Source organism: Triturus cristatus, chromosome 3_1 (genome assembly GCF_964204655.1).
Source record: "Triturus cristatus chromosome 3_1, aTriCri1.1, whole genome shotgun sequence".
Classification (NCBI taxonomy): domain Eukaryota; kingdom Metazoa; phylum Chordata; class Amphibia; order Caudata; family Salamandridae; genus Triturus; species Triturus cristatus.
Genome location: NC_140583.1, coordinates 453723398 through 453740143, shown reverse-complemented (window position 1 = coordinate 453740143; position 16746 = coordinate 453723398). Strand labels below are relative to the sequence as shown.

Sequence of the window (16746 nt, the reverse complement as noted above, 5' to 3'; positions counted from 1 at the left end):
CAGAGAGACACCTGTGTCTGGAAAGGGTGCGTCCTAGCTCATGCCGGATCTTTGCCATTTTCATGGAAGGAAGGCTTAGAGTGGAAGAGGGGGCGTCTATTACGAACCCCATAAAGGTCACAGACTGAGAGGGCTTTAAAAGTGACTCTGTCTCTTTTAGCACAAAGCCTATGCTCTGAAGAAGATCCACCACCATTTGGAGGTGGGACGACAGCGGGAGAGGGCAAGAACCCATTAGGAGCAGGCCGTACAGATACACAATCATCCGTATGCCTTGAGCCCTCAGGAACTCCACCACCAGCTTGAGCACCTTGGTGATCACCAAGGAGCTGAGGACAGGCCGAATGGAAGAGCTGTAAACTCGTAAGTCTGGTGGCACCAGATGAACTGGAGAAACCGCCGGTGAGGCTGAGAAATCAGGATCACTAGATAGGCGTCTTTGAGGTCTAGACACACCATCCAATCCAGAGGACGTAAGACATCTCTCAGGAGGTTAATACTCTCCATTTTGAAATGGCAGTAAACCAACCACTCGTTGAATTTGCTTAAATTTATAACCGGCCTTGGGCCCCTTCGGTCTTGTCGACCAAAAATATGCTGCTGATAAACCCCCTGGAGTGTGGTGAGGAAAGGGAGATGGCACCCTTGTTGAGGAGGGATAAAACTTCCTCGTCTACCAGGGCGGCTTCTTGGAGTGAAAACTGAATGGGATGGGGCCTGGTCTGCTGGGATGGGTCCCCAAGATATTCTATGTGGAAGCCTTGCACTGTCTGAAATACCCACACATCTCGCGTGATGGAAATCCAATACTGGAAAAAATTCGCCAGCCCACCCTATTTTTAGTTGGGAAGATGGGAGAACACTCACCGGGACTTGGGGAGGACACTGCTCTTCAGAAACCTCTGCCCTTGCCACGACGTCGTCTTGTGGGGTAGAAATTCCCGAATCAGGACTGATCTTGATACTGGCCATGTCTGGAGCCTTGCCCCCTTTGGGAGTTCTGGTGTGACTAGCGGCTAGCCGAGGGGCCCCTACCTTGACCGGCCCTGTGAAAACCATGAGGAAACACCCTTTTAATTGTTGTTTGGACCTTGTCAAGTGACATGAAAGTATTGAGAAATTTGCCTAGTAATTTTACGAAAGGCTCCCCAAAGAGACCCCCTTGTGCTATGGCGCCAGCCACTGAATCCTCCAGGTCCCCCAATTTTGGGTTGACTTTAATGAGGAGGGAGTGGCAGCGCTCGGTGTACAGGGCGTAGTTAGCGTTGCCCCCAAAAATTATGGCTCTCTGGGCCTACCCTGACAATGTGTCTGGAGAAATTATGAAGCTTGAATCCTTGGCCTCCTCAGCCATATCCGAGATTTTTGTTATGGACCCTAAGGGTCCCTGATGAATTTATGTAAGACAGTGGCCATGCGAGGGTCAATCTCTGGGGTAAGTGCCACCTTCCCCTCGAGGGAAGGGCAGGGACATTCCTCCGGAAGGCAATTACAGGCCTCCTTCTCCAGCGGCCTACGAATGTGACCTGCCACATACTTAGCAACCTTGTCGGCCGGGGCCCAGGGTCAAGCATGTCTGATGCGTTCTGGGTGGTCTGGGAAGGGTGAGATGGAAGCCATGGCTTGGATGGGCCTGGCTCCTCATCTGCATCAAAAGCAGCATTTATATCAGGGTTGGGTTCAACCGGCGGTGGAATAGGGGAATTTCCTGCCAGCAGGACAGGTTGAAAGTCTCGGAAAGCCTGCCTAAGCCTTGCAAAGGCATCTAAACCCACTGAGTCGCGCTACCGTTTGGGTGGAGGGGGACTGGTTCCCCTTGTTGTGGTCCCTCCGGGGCAAAGGGGGGAAGGCATGGCGAATTGGGGCTTTAGCCTCTCAAAGGCTTGGACAATCTGGCGGAAGAGTCTCGCCTCTAACGAAGTCATGGCCTCTGCCACTGCGCGGTAGATTGAGGTGTCTACTGCCTCATAAAAATCATCACCCCAAGGGAGGTCAGCAAGAGGGCCCTCAATGTCCTGGTGGTCCTCTTGATACTCCATGTTGTAAACAGGTGAATTGTAAGGTCCGGGACCAATTAGGGGTGTCTGGGTAACAATAAGGTTAAGGTTAAAGTAGGCAGTATAACCCTGTTCTTAGTGTGAGCATCTTACATATTTTGAAGGGGTTTCTAGCCCCTAAAACACTCATGCTAGTTTAACCAATTTTTATAAGAAATTATCCCTGTCACTAGGGAGCCGGTCTGGACAGTGCACCCACAGGCCTCCACGCCTTAATAATACAGACCCAAGTCAGGGCGTATGAAGAACAATGGTACAGACTCTGCTGCCAACTCAAATTCGGGCAGCAGAGCGTTAATTGTGATTCAAATCGATCAGCTGCTAGGAGAGATCCGCGATCACATACAGACCCAGCAGGACGTCTTTCCTCAGACCAGCCGCTCGAAGGGGAATACGCACGCTGACAGGAGTTTCCAAAGAGACTCTCTGAGGAATTCAAATCATCGTGCTGCACTCCGCGTCGCCTCGCACGTCCCCTGGCGGTGTGAGGTCAACGGCTCGAGCCAAACACCAGCACAGCCTTGTAGGAGTGAGAAACGCTCTAGCAGTAAAGATGGAAAAGAGGTGATTCGGCGAACAATGCCCCAATAAGTAAACGCCACCGGCACGAGCGCTCGGTAAAATACAACACGCGTCATACAGTGGCAGCAATAACAACAAGATGCAGTTACATGCGCGCATCAAGGTAACAATTATTGGCACAATATCCTGACAAGCACCAAAATATAAGCACAATATCAACAAATTAAGCACCAACAGTAAGACAAACTGAAGGGCACTTATCTCGGCTGCGTAACAGCGAAGAAAGAGGGCGCAGGGCCAGTGAGAGGGGACTATGTTGGGGCCACGAGCCCCCTGATTGGACATTGTTGTACTGTCCTGATTGGTTTTTACCATGTTTTTCTTAGGCTACCGTTCCCCAAGGGTTCATGGGAAATGTAGTTCTTGTTTCCTTTAAAGTGAGCTGCTATTCCAAATAAAGGAAAGAAAGAAGGAAATAATCCTTGCCTCCAGTCCTGACATAGAATTGTGCAGCCTTCAATCCTTAGGCCTTGAGGCCCTGTCCTTGTAGTTCTGCACAGTTGCAGGAGCCATGTTTCCAGACGTTTCTGATATCACATGTTAGCTGGTCTACAAACTCTCTGTTGTCTACACTTTGTAACACAAACTCCTTGTTGTCTATCTCAAGCTTCTTTACTCAACAAGACCAGTCTTCATACCCCCCATCATTTCCTGCTATACTGCATCTTTAGAGGATACAACATGGAGAAGTTATGTCAGTAGAGACCGGCATACATAATCATTCTTTCCGTCCCAACTAAAATAGAGCCTACACCCTAGAGCCTCACATTTTTAGTAGAGTACAAGATCCTCTGAGGCAAAAATCAGGCAATCAGATTGGCTAAAGATCTTATTCTCTCATTCTCTACATTAAGTCTTAGCGAGAACAACTACCTTTTTGTGTCTGCTTTATCGAAAAGCTCATATAGTGCCCAGATCAGATTAGGTAATGCAAGCCACCTGATTATAAGCCTTATAACCCAGTTAGCCTTGTGGTGACTGTTGCAGGCATGCCTACCATAGGGGCAGGAGAGCATGCCCACCGCAGATTCTTGCAGTGGCGGCTGCTAACATTTGAAAATGGTGAGGCATAAAAGTTGTGGATGAGTTTAAAGCAGTAAGTGAGCAAAGCGAGTGAGCCTGAGTGACTAAAGGGGGGTTTGGCGGACTTCTTCCCCTGAGAAAAGTTTGAAAAAAGAGTACCAAATGGTGCATTTTATAGCATTTTTTAATAAAGAAATTAGTGACAAAGCAAGGTGCTTTATATATAAAGACGTATACTGCCTCCTATCTTATTGAATTAAATATGCTAAACGGCTACGGTAGTGTGCAGATTGTTCACTGTGACAACTTCAGACTCTTAAAAGTGTGTGCTTGCCCAGTGTCTTGCACTGCGTGCAGAATTGACACATTTGCACTGAATCACAGTTGCAACTGGAATACCTGACCATTGCCCTGTATGCTCTACACAGAGGGCAAGGATTGGATGGCCTGTATCCTAAACACCTTTTTCACCCACTGGCAGGCACTATGAGGCCTTCAGCCTCAACTCCAGAGCACTGATTTCTGGCCAATTATAAACAGCTGGAGGCTTTTCAGTTTGAGGCATGCACTATTTAAGAGTGATATTGGGACACCCAACACTCCTCAATCATGGGTTGCACCGTCATAAACACTACTCAGTTGAAAGCATGCATTAGATAAGAGTAATATTCAACACACAAAAAGGGACTGAAATGCTAAGGACTGCTTTAATGTTATTAGCATTCTATGTTTAGAAGTTCTTCAGTGTTGTTGCCAGTCAAGACTTTATTGGCAAAAACGGTGCATGATTTCTGAACATTGAATGTTTAAAACTTTAAGGTTAAGGACATGAATATAGGGCCCGAAAGGGACTGTTTCCCTGTCAGTTTTGAATTGCACACTTTTCTGGGTGTAGCTGAGGCTAGGAAAGTCTTGTCCTCCATCCAGTCTGTGCAGTCTAGGGCCATCCAGTCCCAGCAGCAGTCTGTGGCACAGCCAGATGGAATTACTGTACACCAGTCCAGTTCAAGAGCCAAAAGCATTCTCTAGCTGAAATGCTCTGAACAGATACATGAGGCACAGTGGAAACATGCTCAGTGTATCTGTTTACAGCATGTGACCTGAGTGACCACAGACTGGTATGCCCCATTGCAATGGCAGCCTCCGGTAGCCCCTCAGAAAAATATCATAGGTAGATGAAACGTGCATATAATGCAAATCAGTGGTTTGTGGAAAGGTCTTGCTTGTAGTTTTATGTAGCATGAACTTGGCCCAAAGGCATAGAGCTCTTTACATCAGCACCGGATTACACTACACAAAGTCAGGTTTTTTTAGGCACAGATATGAAGTGATTTGCCCAGAATCATAGAATATTGAGCCAATGCCAGGACTCTAACCTGGTTCCCCATTTTTTAGAGTCAGCAGGTCTGGCCATAACACCCCATCCTCTCCCAAGGGTTATAGTATATCCATGTCTTATAAGGAATAAAGTACTCCCTGCTGTACATTATAAGGATATTTTAAGCCATCTCAGAATTTCATGACCATATAAAGGAACCTGGGCTTTGGCCTTGTTTCACTATTAGGTCATACAGCAGGGGGGATCACTGACATAATATTGACTACAAAAATATAGACTTACAAAAATATCGATGCCAAAATATAGAATACCAAAATATCGACTCCCTATCTCCAAACAGGAAAGTACAAAAATATAGAATCCAAAATATCGTTGTAAATAATATAGTTAGTCAAAATATCGAATTTTTTAAATGTTTTAAAAGTAATGTAAAATTAATGAAATAATACATATAATTAACTGACACATACTTAAAAATACTTAAATAACATTAAAATTAATAAATAATTAATGTAAGTAAAAAAAATAATTAATACATATATATTAACGTAATATTTATTAAAAATATTCAATATTTTCTGCGTAGGATAGTGGGCGGGTAAAATTTACTATTACCACTCCAGTAAGTGCAATAGTAGGGAAAGCGTTGGATAGCGGGAGGGTAAAAATTACTATTCCCACTCCAGAGAGTGCAACAGTAGGGAAAGCGTTGGATAGCGGGAGGGTAAAATTTACTATTCCCACTCCAGTGAGTGCAACAGTAGGGAAAGCGTTGGATAGCGTAGGGGTAAAAATTACTATTCCCACTCCAGAGAGTGCAACAGTAGGGAAAGCATTGGATAGCGTAGGGATAAAAATTACTATTCCCACTCCAGAGAGTGCAACAGTAGGGAAAGCGTTGGATAGCGGGAGTGTCAAATTTACTATTCCCACTCCAGTGAGTGCAACAGTAGGGAAAGCGTTGGATAGCGGTAGGGTAAAAATTACTATTCCCACTCCAGAGAATGCAACAGTAGGGAAAGCGTTGGATAGCGGGAGGGTAAAAATTACTATTCCCACTCCAGAGAATGCAACAGTACGGAAAGCGTTGGATAGCGGGAGGGAAAAAATTACTATTCCCACTCCAGAGAGTGCAATAATAGGGAAAGTATTGGATAGCGTAGGGGTAAAAATTACAATTCCCACTCCAGAGAGTGCAACAGTAGGGAAAGTGTTGGATAGCGGGAGAGTAAAATTTGCTATTCCCACTCCAGAGAGTGCAACAGTAGGGAAAGCGTTGGATAGCGTAGGGATAAAAATTACTATTCCCACTCCAGAGAGTGCAACAGTAGGGAAAGCGTTGGATAGCGGGAGTTCAAAATTTACTATTCCCACTCCAGTGATTACAACAGTAGAGAAAACGTCTAATGCCGTAGGGGTAAAAATTACTATTCCCACTCCAAAGAGTGCAACAGTAGGGAAAGCGTTGGATAGCGTAGGGATAAAAATTACTATTCCCACTCCAGAGAGTGCAACAGTAGGGAAAGCGTTGGATAGCGGGAGGGTAAAATTTACTATTCCCACTCCAGTGAGTGCAACAGTAGGGAAAGTGTTGGATAGCGTAGGGGTAAAAATTACTATTCCCACTCCAGAGAGTGCAACAGTAGGGAAAGCATTGGATAGCGTAGGGATAAAAATTACTATTCCCACTCCAGAGAGTGCAACAGTAGGGAAAGCGTTGGATAGCGGTAGGGTAAAAATTACTATTCCCACTCCAGAGAGTGCAACAGTAGGGAAAGCGTTGGATAGGGGTAGGGTAAAAATTACTATTCCCACTCCAGAGAGTGCAATAATAGGGAAAGCATTGGATAGCGTAGGTGTAATAATTACTATTCCCACTCAAGTAAGTGCAAAAGTAGGGAAAATAATACATTAATATTTTGTTAAATTAATTAATTATTAATACCAAAACAAGTATTACAATTAATTACCAATCACACAAGATTTAATAATTGATTATTTATAAATACCAATATATTTTTGTTTAATTAATTGCCTATTAATAATTAATTAACAACCAATTGTTTTTCAATAACAAACATTAATAAATGCTAATAATACCAATTAATCATTAAATTAAAGATATATTAATTAACAATATACACACATCAATTAAATAATTAATTTTTTACAATTATATTACTTCCCACCATATTCCCCTATAAACACACTACCCGCTACAAATATTAAATGAATACAATTAACATAATTATCAATTAAACAATTAATACAAATTAATTACCAATTAATACAAATTATTTACCAATTAATAATTAATCAACAACCAATTAATTTTCAATACCAATTAATAATTAACTAATAACAATTAAATTACTTCCCACCCTATTCCCCTATAAACCCACAACCCGCTACAGAAGTAAAACGCAAAATTAAATTAAAAATATTTAATAATTCCTATAAATTATTATTTAATGTACTATAATTAAATTACTTCCCACCCTACTCCCCTATAAACCCACAACCCGCTACGGAATTAAATTACACAAAAATAAAATAACATAAAATTCATTACTTTAAAAATATACTAACATACATTACAATATTAATGCATACTTTTAACACATATACTAACACTTAAAACACTATAAAAAATTCGATATTTTTAGCAACTATATTATGACTGTCGATATTACTTACTTCTATATTATTGCAATCGATATTTCTTACCTGTTTTTCGATATTCTTCACCACTATATTTTGGCAATTCGATATTCTGTCCACTCGATATTTTTTTTTCGATATTATGTCTATTTACCACAGCAGGGGATACGTATACCATAAATATTGCCCTCTCGGTTGGTGGTGACTTTATAATGTACAGGGCTGAAAGCTGGGTGGTTTGTAAACGTCACCAGAACCTTGAGATAGCAATATAAGAATGAATGAAAAATGTTACCTGATATATATGTTGCATATTACATGTTATAGTGCAGTTTAGTATAAATGCTTTTTTTAAACAGGGAAAGGCTTATTGAAGGCAGCTAGTAACATACTGAACTATATTGATGGTCTGTAGCTGAAAGAAGGGGGAATATTTAATAATGTAGCTAAGAATACATGGTTACAGGTAAAACACGGTTTGCTTTCTTAAGATTCTGACTATAGGAATCAGAGATTATTGAACGTACTGTCAGCAATCTATAGCTAACAAAGCCTTGATTTCATTTAGTATGTTTTGCTTTCATTAAAAGACTATTGATTGAATAATATGCTGTGGTTGTGCTGAGAGATTCTTTAAATTACTTCTGCAATATTCAACTAACAATGGGCCCTCGTTGTATTTAGGATTTTCAGATGTTGCTTAGCTTTCACAAATAGACTGCTAACTAAACAGTAAACATTTGCTAAATTCAGAGGTGTTTGACATTTCTCCTGCAACGTTCATTTAACAGTGGGCCATGATTTCAGTTTCAATGTTCTGGTTTCCCTTCAGCTTTCATGAAGAGTTTACAAATTAAACAATGGGCTATAGTACATTTCTTCAGAGGCTGTCAATATGGTTTTTGAAGCAATTGCATTTTGTGCAATTAAAGCACTCAAACATGTGGTGTGTGTGAGCCCAAAGAGAGAAAATAGCATTTTAGAAAACATGCTTTGCAAGATAGTGTTCCATTGATTTAAGATGTTGGAGAGAGAAGTTTTGACTTTTTGTTTTTCATTAACATGTCCTATTCCCTTTTAGGCAAATACTTTGGAAAAACACTGGCCATTTTACCAGAAGCATGGGGGTCAGAGTTTCCCTCGTGAACATGTCAAAAAGGCTGTCGCTGAGATAGAGGAAATGTGCAATATACTGAAAATGGAAGGAGTGACTGTTAGGAGACCAGAAGTAATTGACTGGTCAGTCCGGTATAAAACCCCGGACTTCGAGTCTTCTGGTAAGCCACGGTGATATAACATAGATACTTCCCAAAACACCTAAAAGAGCACCAGTAAGAGATTGTTTGCAGTTTCTGAACTCGATATTTAACAGGCCCTCTGGCATTCTGTTATTCAAGGGTATGATGCCATGTTTGGTAGGGATGCGAAAGATCGAGGGGTTGTTCATCCTGTTGTTTGAATCTGATCTGCAGGTTTGCCATTATAACACATTAATCTGTGTGGCTTTTTTTTTTTTGTCTTTTCTTTTCTTTTTAGGTCGAGCATTCGAGACCTGTTGTAATTTCATATGTTGGCTTACAGCTATCCCCCTGCTTTTGATTTGTTTGTTTGTTACAGTGTCCTTCAAAAATCCTTGCTTTCCAGTGGTCAGTCCTGCCTCTTTGTCCCTCCTTTTTCTCCCATGCAGCAGGGACTAAGTACTGTCTCATCATACTACAGTTCTTTGTCTGATCTCTGGGGGACTACTTTTTTTCTTGGTTTCCTGCTCTGTTTCTGTTTGCCTGTGTGTATTTTTGGCACCATAGCTGATTACATTTAAATATAGTTTTCCTCCCTCAATTTTGAGAAGTGTTTGTTGAAGGTTTTTTTCAGTAACTGGTGTGAGGTTGTAAAACCGGCTCCTAGGTTGACGCTCCCGTAATTCCGGTGACTCTCAAATATTTGCCCGAGGCGCGTTCCTCACATCCGTGTTCAGGCTTTCTGTGGCTGCCCGTGGTCCACGAAGGGGACCCTCATATGAGGGCGGCCACCTTAGGGCCACATGAGGGCACAGAAGTCAGTCCAGTTGTTGGGGGACCCCTAGGGGTCCGCGTGCCGTGTCATTTCCTGTAAGGGGTGGACGGGGGATGCAGTATAAGTGCCTCTCCCTGCCCACCTGGCGGCCTCTTGTGGCAGCCCGTGACACCGTTTAGACGTGTCTTTGGCAATCGGTCATGCCATTTCTGGTCTGGCATCAGCGGTGTGCTGGTTACATCCCCGGTCTTGTGGTCGGCCTCTGTTGCGGTGAGTCGTGCCCCAATCCTCCCGGGTGTGCGGTCCTCTGGAGGAATTGTGTAAGGGGTTGGAAAAGGATGTGGCATAAGGGCTCAGAGCTGCCAATTTTGGGCACTGCATTCTCGAGTGGATGAGTCTCGTTCGGGTCGGGGATGTGGAGTTGTAGCTTAAAGTTTGTGCTAGTACTGTAGGATGGCCAGTAGTGGAAGAAGAGCAGGGTTTGGGACTAGTCAACCGCCCCACACCCTGACACATACTCCTGTGTGCCCGTCTCATGTCGCGTCCCTTGGTCGGGACTGATTGAAAGGAATGTGATAAATTTAAAATGACCGTACGTTACCACACAGAAGGCAGGGTCCTCCGGGTTCCTTCTCGGTTGTCGGGTAGATATCGTGGCTCCCAGGCAAGTCGATGACCCTCCCCCGTACCATTCCCTCATGGTTCATGTTTAATTTGGGAGTGTCCTCTCACATTCATGCCCTGGCCTGCTCTCTTGTGCCCGAGCAGGGCTTGCCCGGGTTGGGTGGGACTCGGTCAGTCCACCGTGCTCCTGCTGGGAAGTGAGAGCGGGTTTGGGTTATGGCAGGGGTCTTGCCAGGTATTCCGCAGGTGAAGCTGGTTAGGAGTTAGGGTTGTGCTGGGCGACAATCGGGCCAAGTTGCATGTTAAAGAGATAGATTAACTCTAGCTGAGGATTGACCAGTGCCACGCCCACATACCCATGGTCACTACCCTCTCCTTCCCGCCAGGCATGCCTCACCCTTACCGGCGTTGGTGGGGTCCCGGGTCTTCGCACCCTGGGAGTCTGGCTGGTCTGGCGGCAGCTCTCTGTCATTGTGCAACCAGCTGTACGGGTACTGGGGAGCGGGGGCAGGACTCGTAGCTCACTTGTTAAGGGGATGCCGCAGACCTAGAGTCCTTGGACTTCCGTTTCCGCTCCATTGTTGGGGGGTGGTCCAGGTGGGTCCGCGAGCGCCGACATGTCGCCCCTCCCTCTCTGCCGTGAGCGGTTCTTTTTGACCCTGGATTTCCAGTCACGGATTGGCCCGGCCGGCGTGCGCTTTACAGACGGCGTGTTATCAGCTATGCCAGTGGGCCTAGCATCCTGTCCAACTTGGCTGCCGGTTAACATCACTGGGCCACTAGTCGCGGTTGGGCAGTTTGTGCAAGGGGGGAGCAGTGATACGCCCAGGCTCCCTCCCCTGCCTCCGGCTCGGGGTTTCGGTCCAACGGGGGGAGGGTGGCGAGCGCGGGGCTCTCCCACCCCCATGCTCGTTCTCCAGCTAATGGCTATTGAGATTGCCGCTGCCCGCGTCCCACGCAGTGGGACATCAGCAGGGCAGCTCTCTAGTGGCCGCCCGTTGCAGCCTTCCCCCTCCCCCTTCTTCTGCCTCGCGTGTGAGGCCACGCCCAGGGAGGAGATCTCCCAATAAGCGTGTAGGTGGAGGCGAGCCGTTGGGGGGGTGGCGAGGCTAGCCCCCCCTACTTAGGCGTCCCTCTCGCCCAGTTCCTCCTCTGCTTCCTGCGCGCCGCTCCTGCTCGGACGGAAGTCTCAGCGCCTTATCAATATGCAGTGATCCTGGGAAAATCACTTAATGTCCCCGTGCCTAATAAGAAAGGAGTGTGTCCTTGGTGTAGCGTTAATTGGTGCGCAGGTAAAGCGCGCAAACACTCGATACCTTTCTGGTGGTGCAGCACTACCATAAACTGAAAAATATATATGGTACCAAGTAGTCTAGCATGAGGGTGTGTTGCAGTCATAGCAGGGTAATCAGCAGCTCACTAGTGGGCGTCAGTGACCTGGCTTGTTCTTCGAAATAGGCAGCATGCGCTACACCTATTTTTGATATTTGGGGTCCGTAACAGGATATTACTCACATAGTTTCAGTATGAGCATCCCCCTGTGCCAGCCGGTTAGTTGATAGCCCTAGCCCGGACTGACACAGCTAGATCTCTGCAGCAGCCGCCTGTGTCTCCAAAATACCGAAAAATAAGTCCTGTTTGACACCATAGGTGTGTGGGGGCAGTATTGTATTTTCGGTGACTGTTCTGTGCTGGCCGAAATGTGCGGGGGTAGTGAGCTTGGTTCTTACTAGATCAAAGTTGGAGACGGGTGTGTCAGGGAGGGCCGTGACACACTAAGCTAAGTGTGAGTGGGTGGTTCTTGGTGGGCTATGAGGCTGTAATATGTTTTCATTTGTGGAAGGGTTTTATGGGAAACATTCTGAATGAGACAAGTATTGGTATAGATACAGGTTGTTATTTGCAGGTACAGTAGACTGGCTACTTTTACCACCTTTTGTCGAACATAACGGCTTGCCAAAACAGCATGGTTTTCAGAGTCTGATGTAAGATATAGGCATTGTTGTCCAAACATCATGCTCACATTGGTACCTGTAATGTAATTCGTGTTGCTGGTGGAACTACAATCCACGCAAGCAACCTATGGGGCAGCTTCCCAAGCTCGAGTTGAGTTAGTGGTCTCGCGTAACTTGAAGGATGTTTCATTCCTGAAAGCCCTGGGCCTGGGGCCACCACCACTATTCACACCATTGTCCCCAAGCTTTCCTTCGATTCATGGCTTCATGTTTAAAATGCATGGCTTTATATTTCAAATGTACTCTTTTGCGGGCCACTCGGGCCTAGGCTGATGGTGATTAAGATAGTCACATGTGACCAAACATTGGTTAAATATTTGGATTTGGAATACCGAGGTTATTATTGTGAGTTCCAAGTTTGAGTCAAGAGGTGCTGCTGTCTTTCATCTTTACCTTACGATCCGAAAACAGCTGGTGTAATGTGTCCTTTCAACTCAGTCATAGTGTCAGCTTTGTCTAGACAGGATAGTCATCAGCCCGAGCTATTTGGAGACAAGCGGATGGGCCTGGGTTTGTGTGTCATACATAACATCTTTAAGGTTATTCTCCCTGTTCCACAGGGAGGCAAGGTAAAGCCCAGAGTGACATGGGGCCGGCCACATATTGCTTTAGCTCCAGCATGCTTTGCTGAATCAATTGTTTAAATGAATAAAGTCGCATGTTCTAGCTCAAACAGAGCAACAGTTACTAATCGCAATGCCATGGGTTCACATGCACTGGAGAACCCCCCTTTTGCATTTATTCCCTGGTACCTTTGTCCCAAATTATGCATTTATTAGGGTTATCCGGTACTAGGGGGGAATCTCTTTGGCATTAGTTCCATGCCTGTAGGGACGAAGGGACGAAGTCATGTGTCTCAAGTGGTGGGCCAGGATAAGGGAGAGTATATATTTATATATAGATATGTTACCTTATTCACAGGGAGGCCAGGGAAAGCACAGTGACATGGTTTACCGAGACTCAGCCTGGCTTGCCGCTTCTGCGACCTTGTGAGGTTTGTTTATGTATTGTATGAAGGTGACAGAGCCTGTCACTGTTGTTTGATAGGCACCAGGGCCAGGTGACATTTTAGTGCATTGTGTGCTGGAAACTAAGGAGCGGGTCCATTTAGTAAGCACAAGGAGTACGGGGGGGTGTTTCTAGCTCCAAAAGGGAAGCTTAGACAACCAAGTTAAGTTTCAGTGCAAGGCCACATTTGGTGGGGCAATTCCAGGCGTAAAGCATTCAGCCAGCCAGCCCTGGGAATTAGGCAGGCGTACGATTAGCTAAGATTTTGTTCAAACTGAGGGAGAGCATAGCGAACATAATTAATTGTGGCACTAGAAAAAGCCTTACAAAGCAACGCTGTGGAATGCTGTATGGATGGGCTTCAGGGATAAGGCCATGACCTTTCTGGAAGGGGCATCTTCTTCGACCGGTGTCGAACTGGGAAAGGAAGTAAGGCGGGCTCGATAACTCTTTATTCTACCTGCGTTGGCATGTCTTGGCAGGAGTGATTGTCAAAGATTTTGCCTTCAGCCAGTTTAGGTTGACACCCATCCACTCCAAGCTAAGTATTCATGGTGATATTGGTCCGCATATGCACAGCCCAGTATCAGGCCCCTGGGGTGGTCGGCGTTGTGATTTACTAAATTCTACTGAATTGGAAGTGTGACCGGGTTTACACTAGCAGAAGTTTTGGAGGGCAAGCCTCCGCCTAGGGGGTGGCTGGCTGATTTTGATGAACTACTTCAAATGTTTCACAGCACTGCACGTGGGAGAGTGTCAATTACCGGTGCATACTTCAACCAGACATCCCAGAATGAGTGTCAATTACCTGTGCATACTTCAACCTGACACCACAGAATGGCATGCCCTCATCTACATGGTAATACGTGAGAGAGCAGAGAGCGACCATACCTCTTGAATTTTGCACTTAAACTTTCTGGTAATGGAAAGGGCTTAACACCTTCTGAAATGAGCATGACCAGAGATGTGCTGCCTTCCACTGACATTGGACAGGTTAATGGGCAAGGCTAGCGGAAAAGCCAGATGTATTTGGCATCATTTAAGGCAGACGTGACCCAGGTACTGGCAAGATAGAGACACTGCCAACCATGAAGATGTGAACGAGATCATAACTGGGCCCACAACATATTATTTGAAAAATAAGAAGTTTCTTTTTCAAGCCACCATGTCGGTGCCACGAACTACATATAGCACAACAACACCGGTATAACAATTTCAGCTATGGTTCAATTCTGGCCCCATATGTAGGTGCCAGATCTTCCCATAATTACGTTAGGAAGATCTGCAGTGGCATCGCTAAGAAAGTTAGGAACACCATTCATGAAGCCCGGGGCATAATTGAACAGCGCCTGGCTGTTGTGGGGGTTCTGCCCTCCATTATTATCTTACACCTAGGGGGTAATGACCTGGTTTCCAGGGGAAGGAGGCCCCTGCTCATGTCCATGCAGACTGACTTGCCGGCCATTAGCCAGGTTGGGGGGTCATGCGAAGTCTGGTGGTCTGAAATTGTACCCCGCAGGATTTGGAGAGGGGCCAGGTCCGGGGCCTTGGGGTGCGACAATATTTGGTATTGTATCGCACAAACTCTGAGCAAAGGTATAAGGCGGTGTTCAGGACAGCTTGTCGCAAGGCTGTCCGCAGCGTTTGGTGTTTTGGGTGCTTCTTTTGATGTATCACGGGAGCTATGAATTGAGTAGCATATTTTCAAGGCCAAGTGCTTATCTTGATGTACTTAGAGCACTAAGTATTGAGTAACGTGTTAGCAGCTGCCGACCGCTGCTTGAATGAGTCGTAGTGCGTGGTTGGAGGGACGAGATGATCATATGTTGTCTGGCATGCCGATTGTAGGTGAACAGAGGTACTTGCCTGGCTTATGTAAAAGGAAGCGCAGAGCACGCAACGTTACATTATAAGTGATTAGCGCTGTATCACTGGCCAACCGCATATCCCGAGTGGGAGGATTGGCCGTGGGGGTCGACACGCGTGATGAGTTTTTGACTTAGATTTAAATTTAAACAGGTGCTAAGGTGGGGAATTCTCTGGCAGTATTTCCTTGTGTGAAAATGCGAAATGACGAAGAAATAGTATCCCAAACGGTACAAATTTGTCAAGATTAATGTGCTTTCAGTGCTAGTTTTGTCAGCGACTATTACAATAAATACTATCCGCACCAGAGGCACGCGATGACCAGGGGAAAGCAAGAGGGTAGATTGCAAGAATTCGCTAACAGATATTCGACTGTTGTTCAAGTTAAAGCATGTCAAACGCCAGATCTCCTCTATCATGTGGATGTCCGTACAATTGGGTGTTGTGAAAATTTTACACTAATGATGCACTCAAATCATAGGTTTATAAGGTATAAAATACTACTTCGGTCTTTAAATACGGCAGAGCGAGGGGCAAAAACATTTTAACCCAGCCACAAAGGTCATAGTGATACACATTCTGCATAGTCGACCCAGGCTTGAAATTTAAAGCCTTTTGTCTTACACCTCACTGGAGAAAGCATAATTGGACTTTTTAGAAAGTGCGGCAATGGCATACTAATTCTAGATTGCAGCAGCCAGTTTACCTATGCTAGATTGGACAGGGTGCTTTCTGATGAGTGGCACTGAATCGCCGCACTTGCTCAAGTGTCCCGGTTAGTAGGTGATGTTACTCGGGGCTGCATGGCTGGAACACTGTGTGGTGCAGTCGGAAGTGGCTTCCTGCCGTGGGCCCTGGCATCCAGTTGCTCAAGTGTCGGGGTTAGTATTTGGGATGTTACGTTTACCGGAAGCATGCTGGTACCTTCCCTTCATAAGGGATACATAAGCATCAGTTCCCTGTTTTGAATGCAGACGCAGTGCTCTCGGCATAGTGCCTGCCCCTGTTTCGTGCTCCTATGATAATTTTCCTTTATCCTCCTGGGACATCATTCCTCCCTGGTTTATGCTCAGCAGTTCTTGGAGAGACAGCTATTGGACTCTGCCGACCGGTGATGGTTCTGTTATTTGCTCAATATAAATATTAGACACACGGGTCCGAGCGTACGGAAGATGTGGATCACAGTGGTGTGTGGCCTGCAGGACTGGTTTGCAGTTTTGGGGGTCATGGTTGATCCGACCGGTCTGCGCAGCTTTCGTATTCGCAGGCATGCTAGAAAAGCAGAATGCAGTGCTTAAATTTGAACTGGGGTAGGGCAAGAGGGTAGATTGCAAGAATTCGCTAAAAGATATTCGACTGTTGTTCAAGTTAAAGCATGTCAAACGCCAGAGCTCCTCTATCATGTGGATGTCCGTACAATTGGGTGTTGTAAAAATTTGACACTAATGATGGACTCAAATCGTAGGTTTATAAGGTATAAAATACTACTTCGGTCTTTAAATACGGTATAGCGAGGGGCAAAAACATTTTAACCCGCCACAAAAGGTCATAGTGATAC

General features: G+C 45.4%; 1 protein-coding gene across 2 annotated transcripts in view; it reads left to right on the top strand.

The window, feature by feature from the left end:
- The window catches only part of LOC146860396 (glycine amidinotransferase, mitochondrial), a 204402-nt gene that overhangs the window by 149719 nt on the left and 37937 nt on the right, over positions 1-16746 (top strand). For both annotated transcript variants that reach the window (XM_085644262.1, XM_085644261.1), the window contains exon 3: positions 8744-8939. In XM_085644262.1, coding sequence (XP_085500388.1) covers positions 8843-8939 — 97 coding nt within the window. In that variant the 5' untranslated portion in view covers positions 8744-8842. The remainder of the gene's footprint in view (positions 1-8743; positions 8940-16746) is intronic.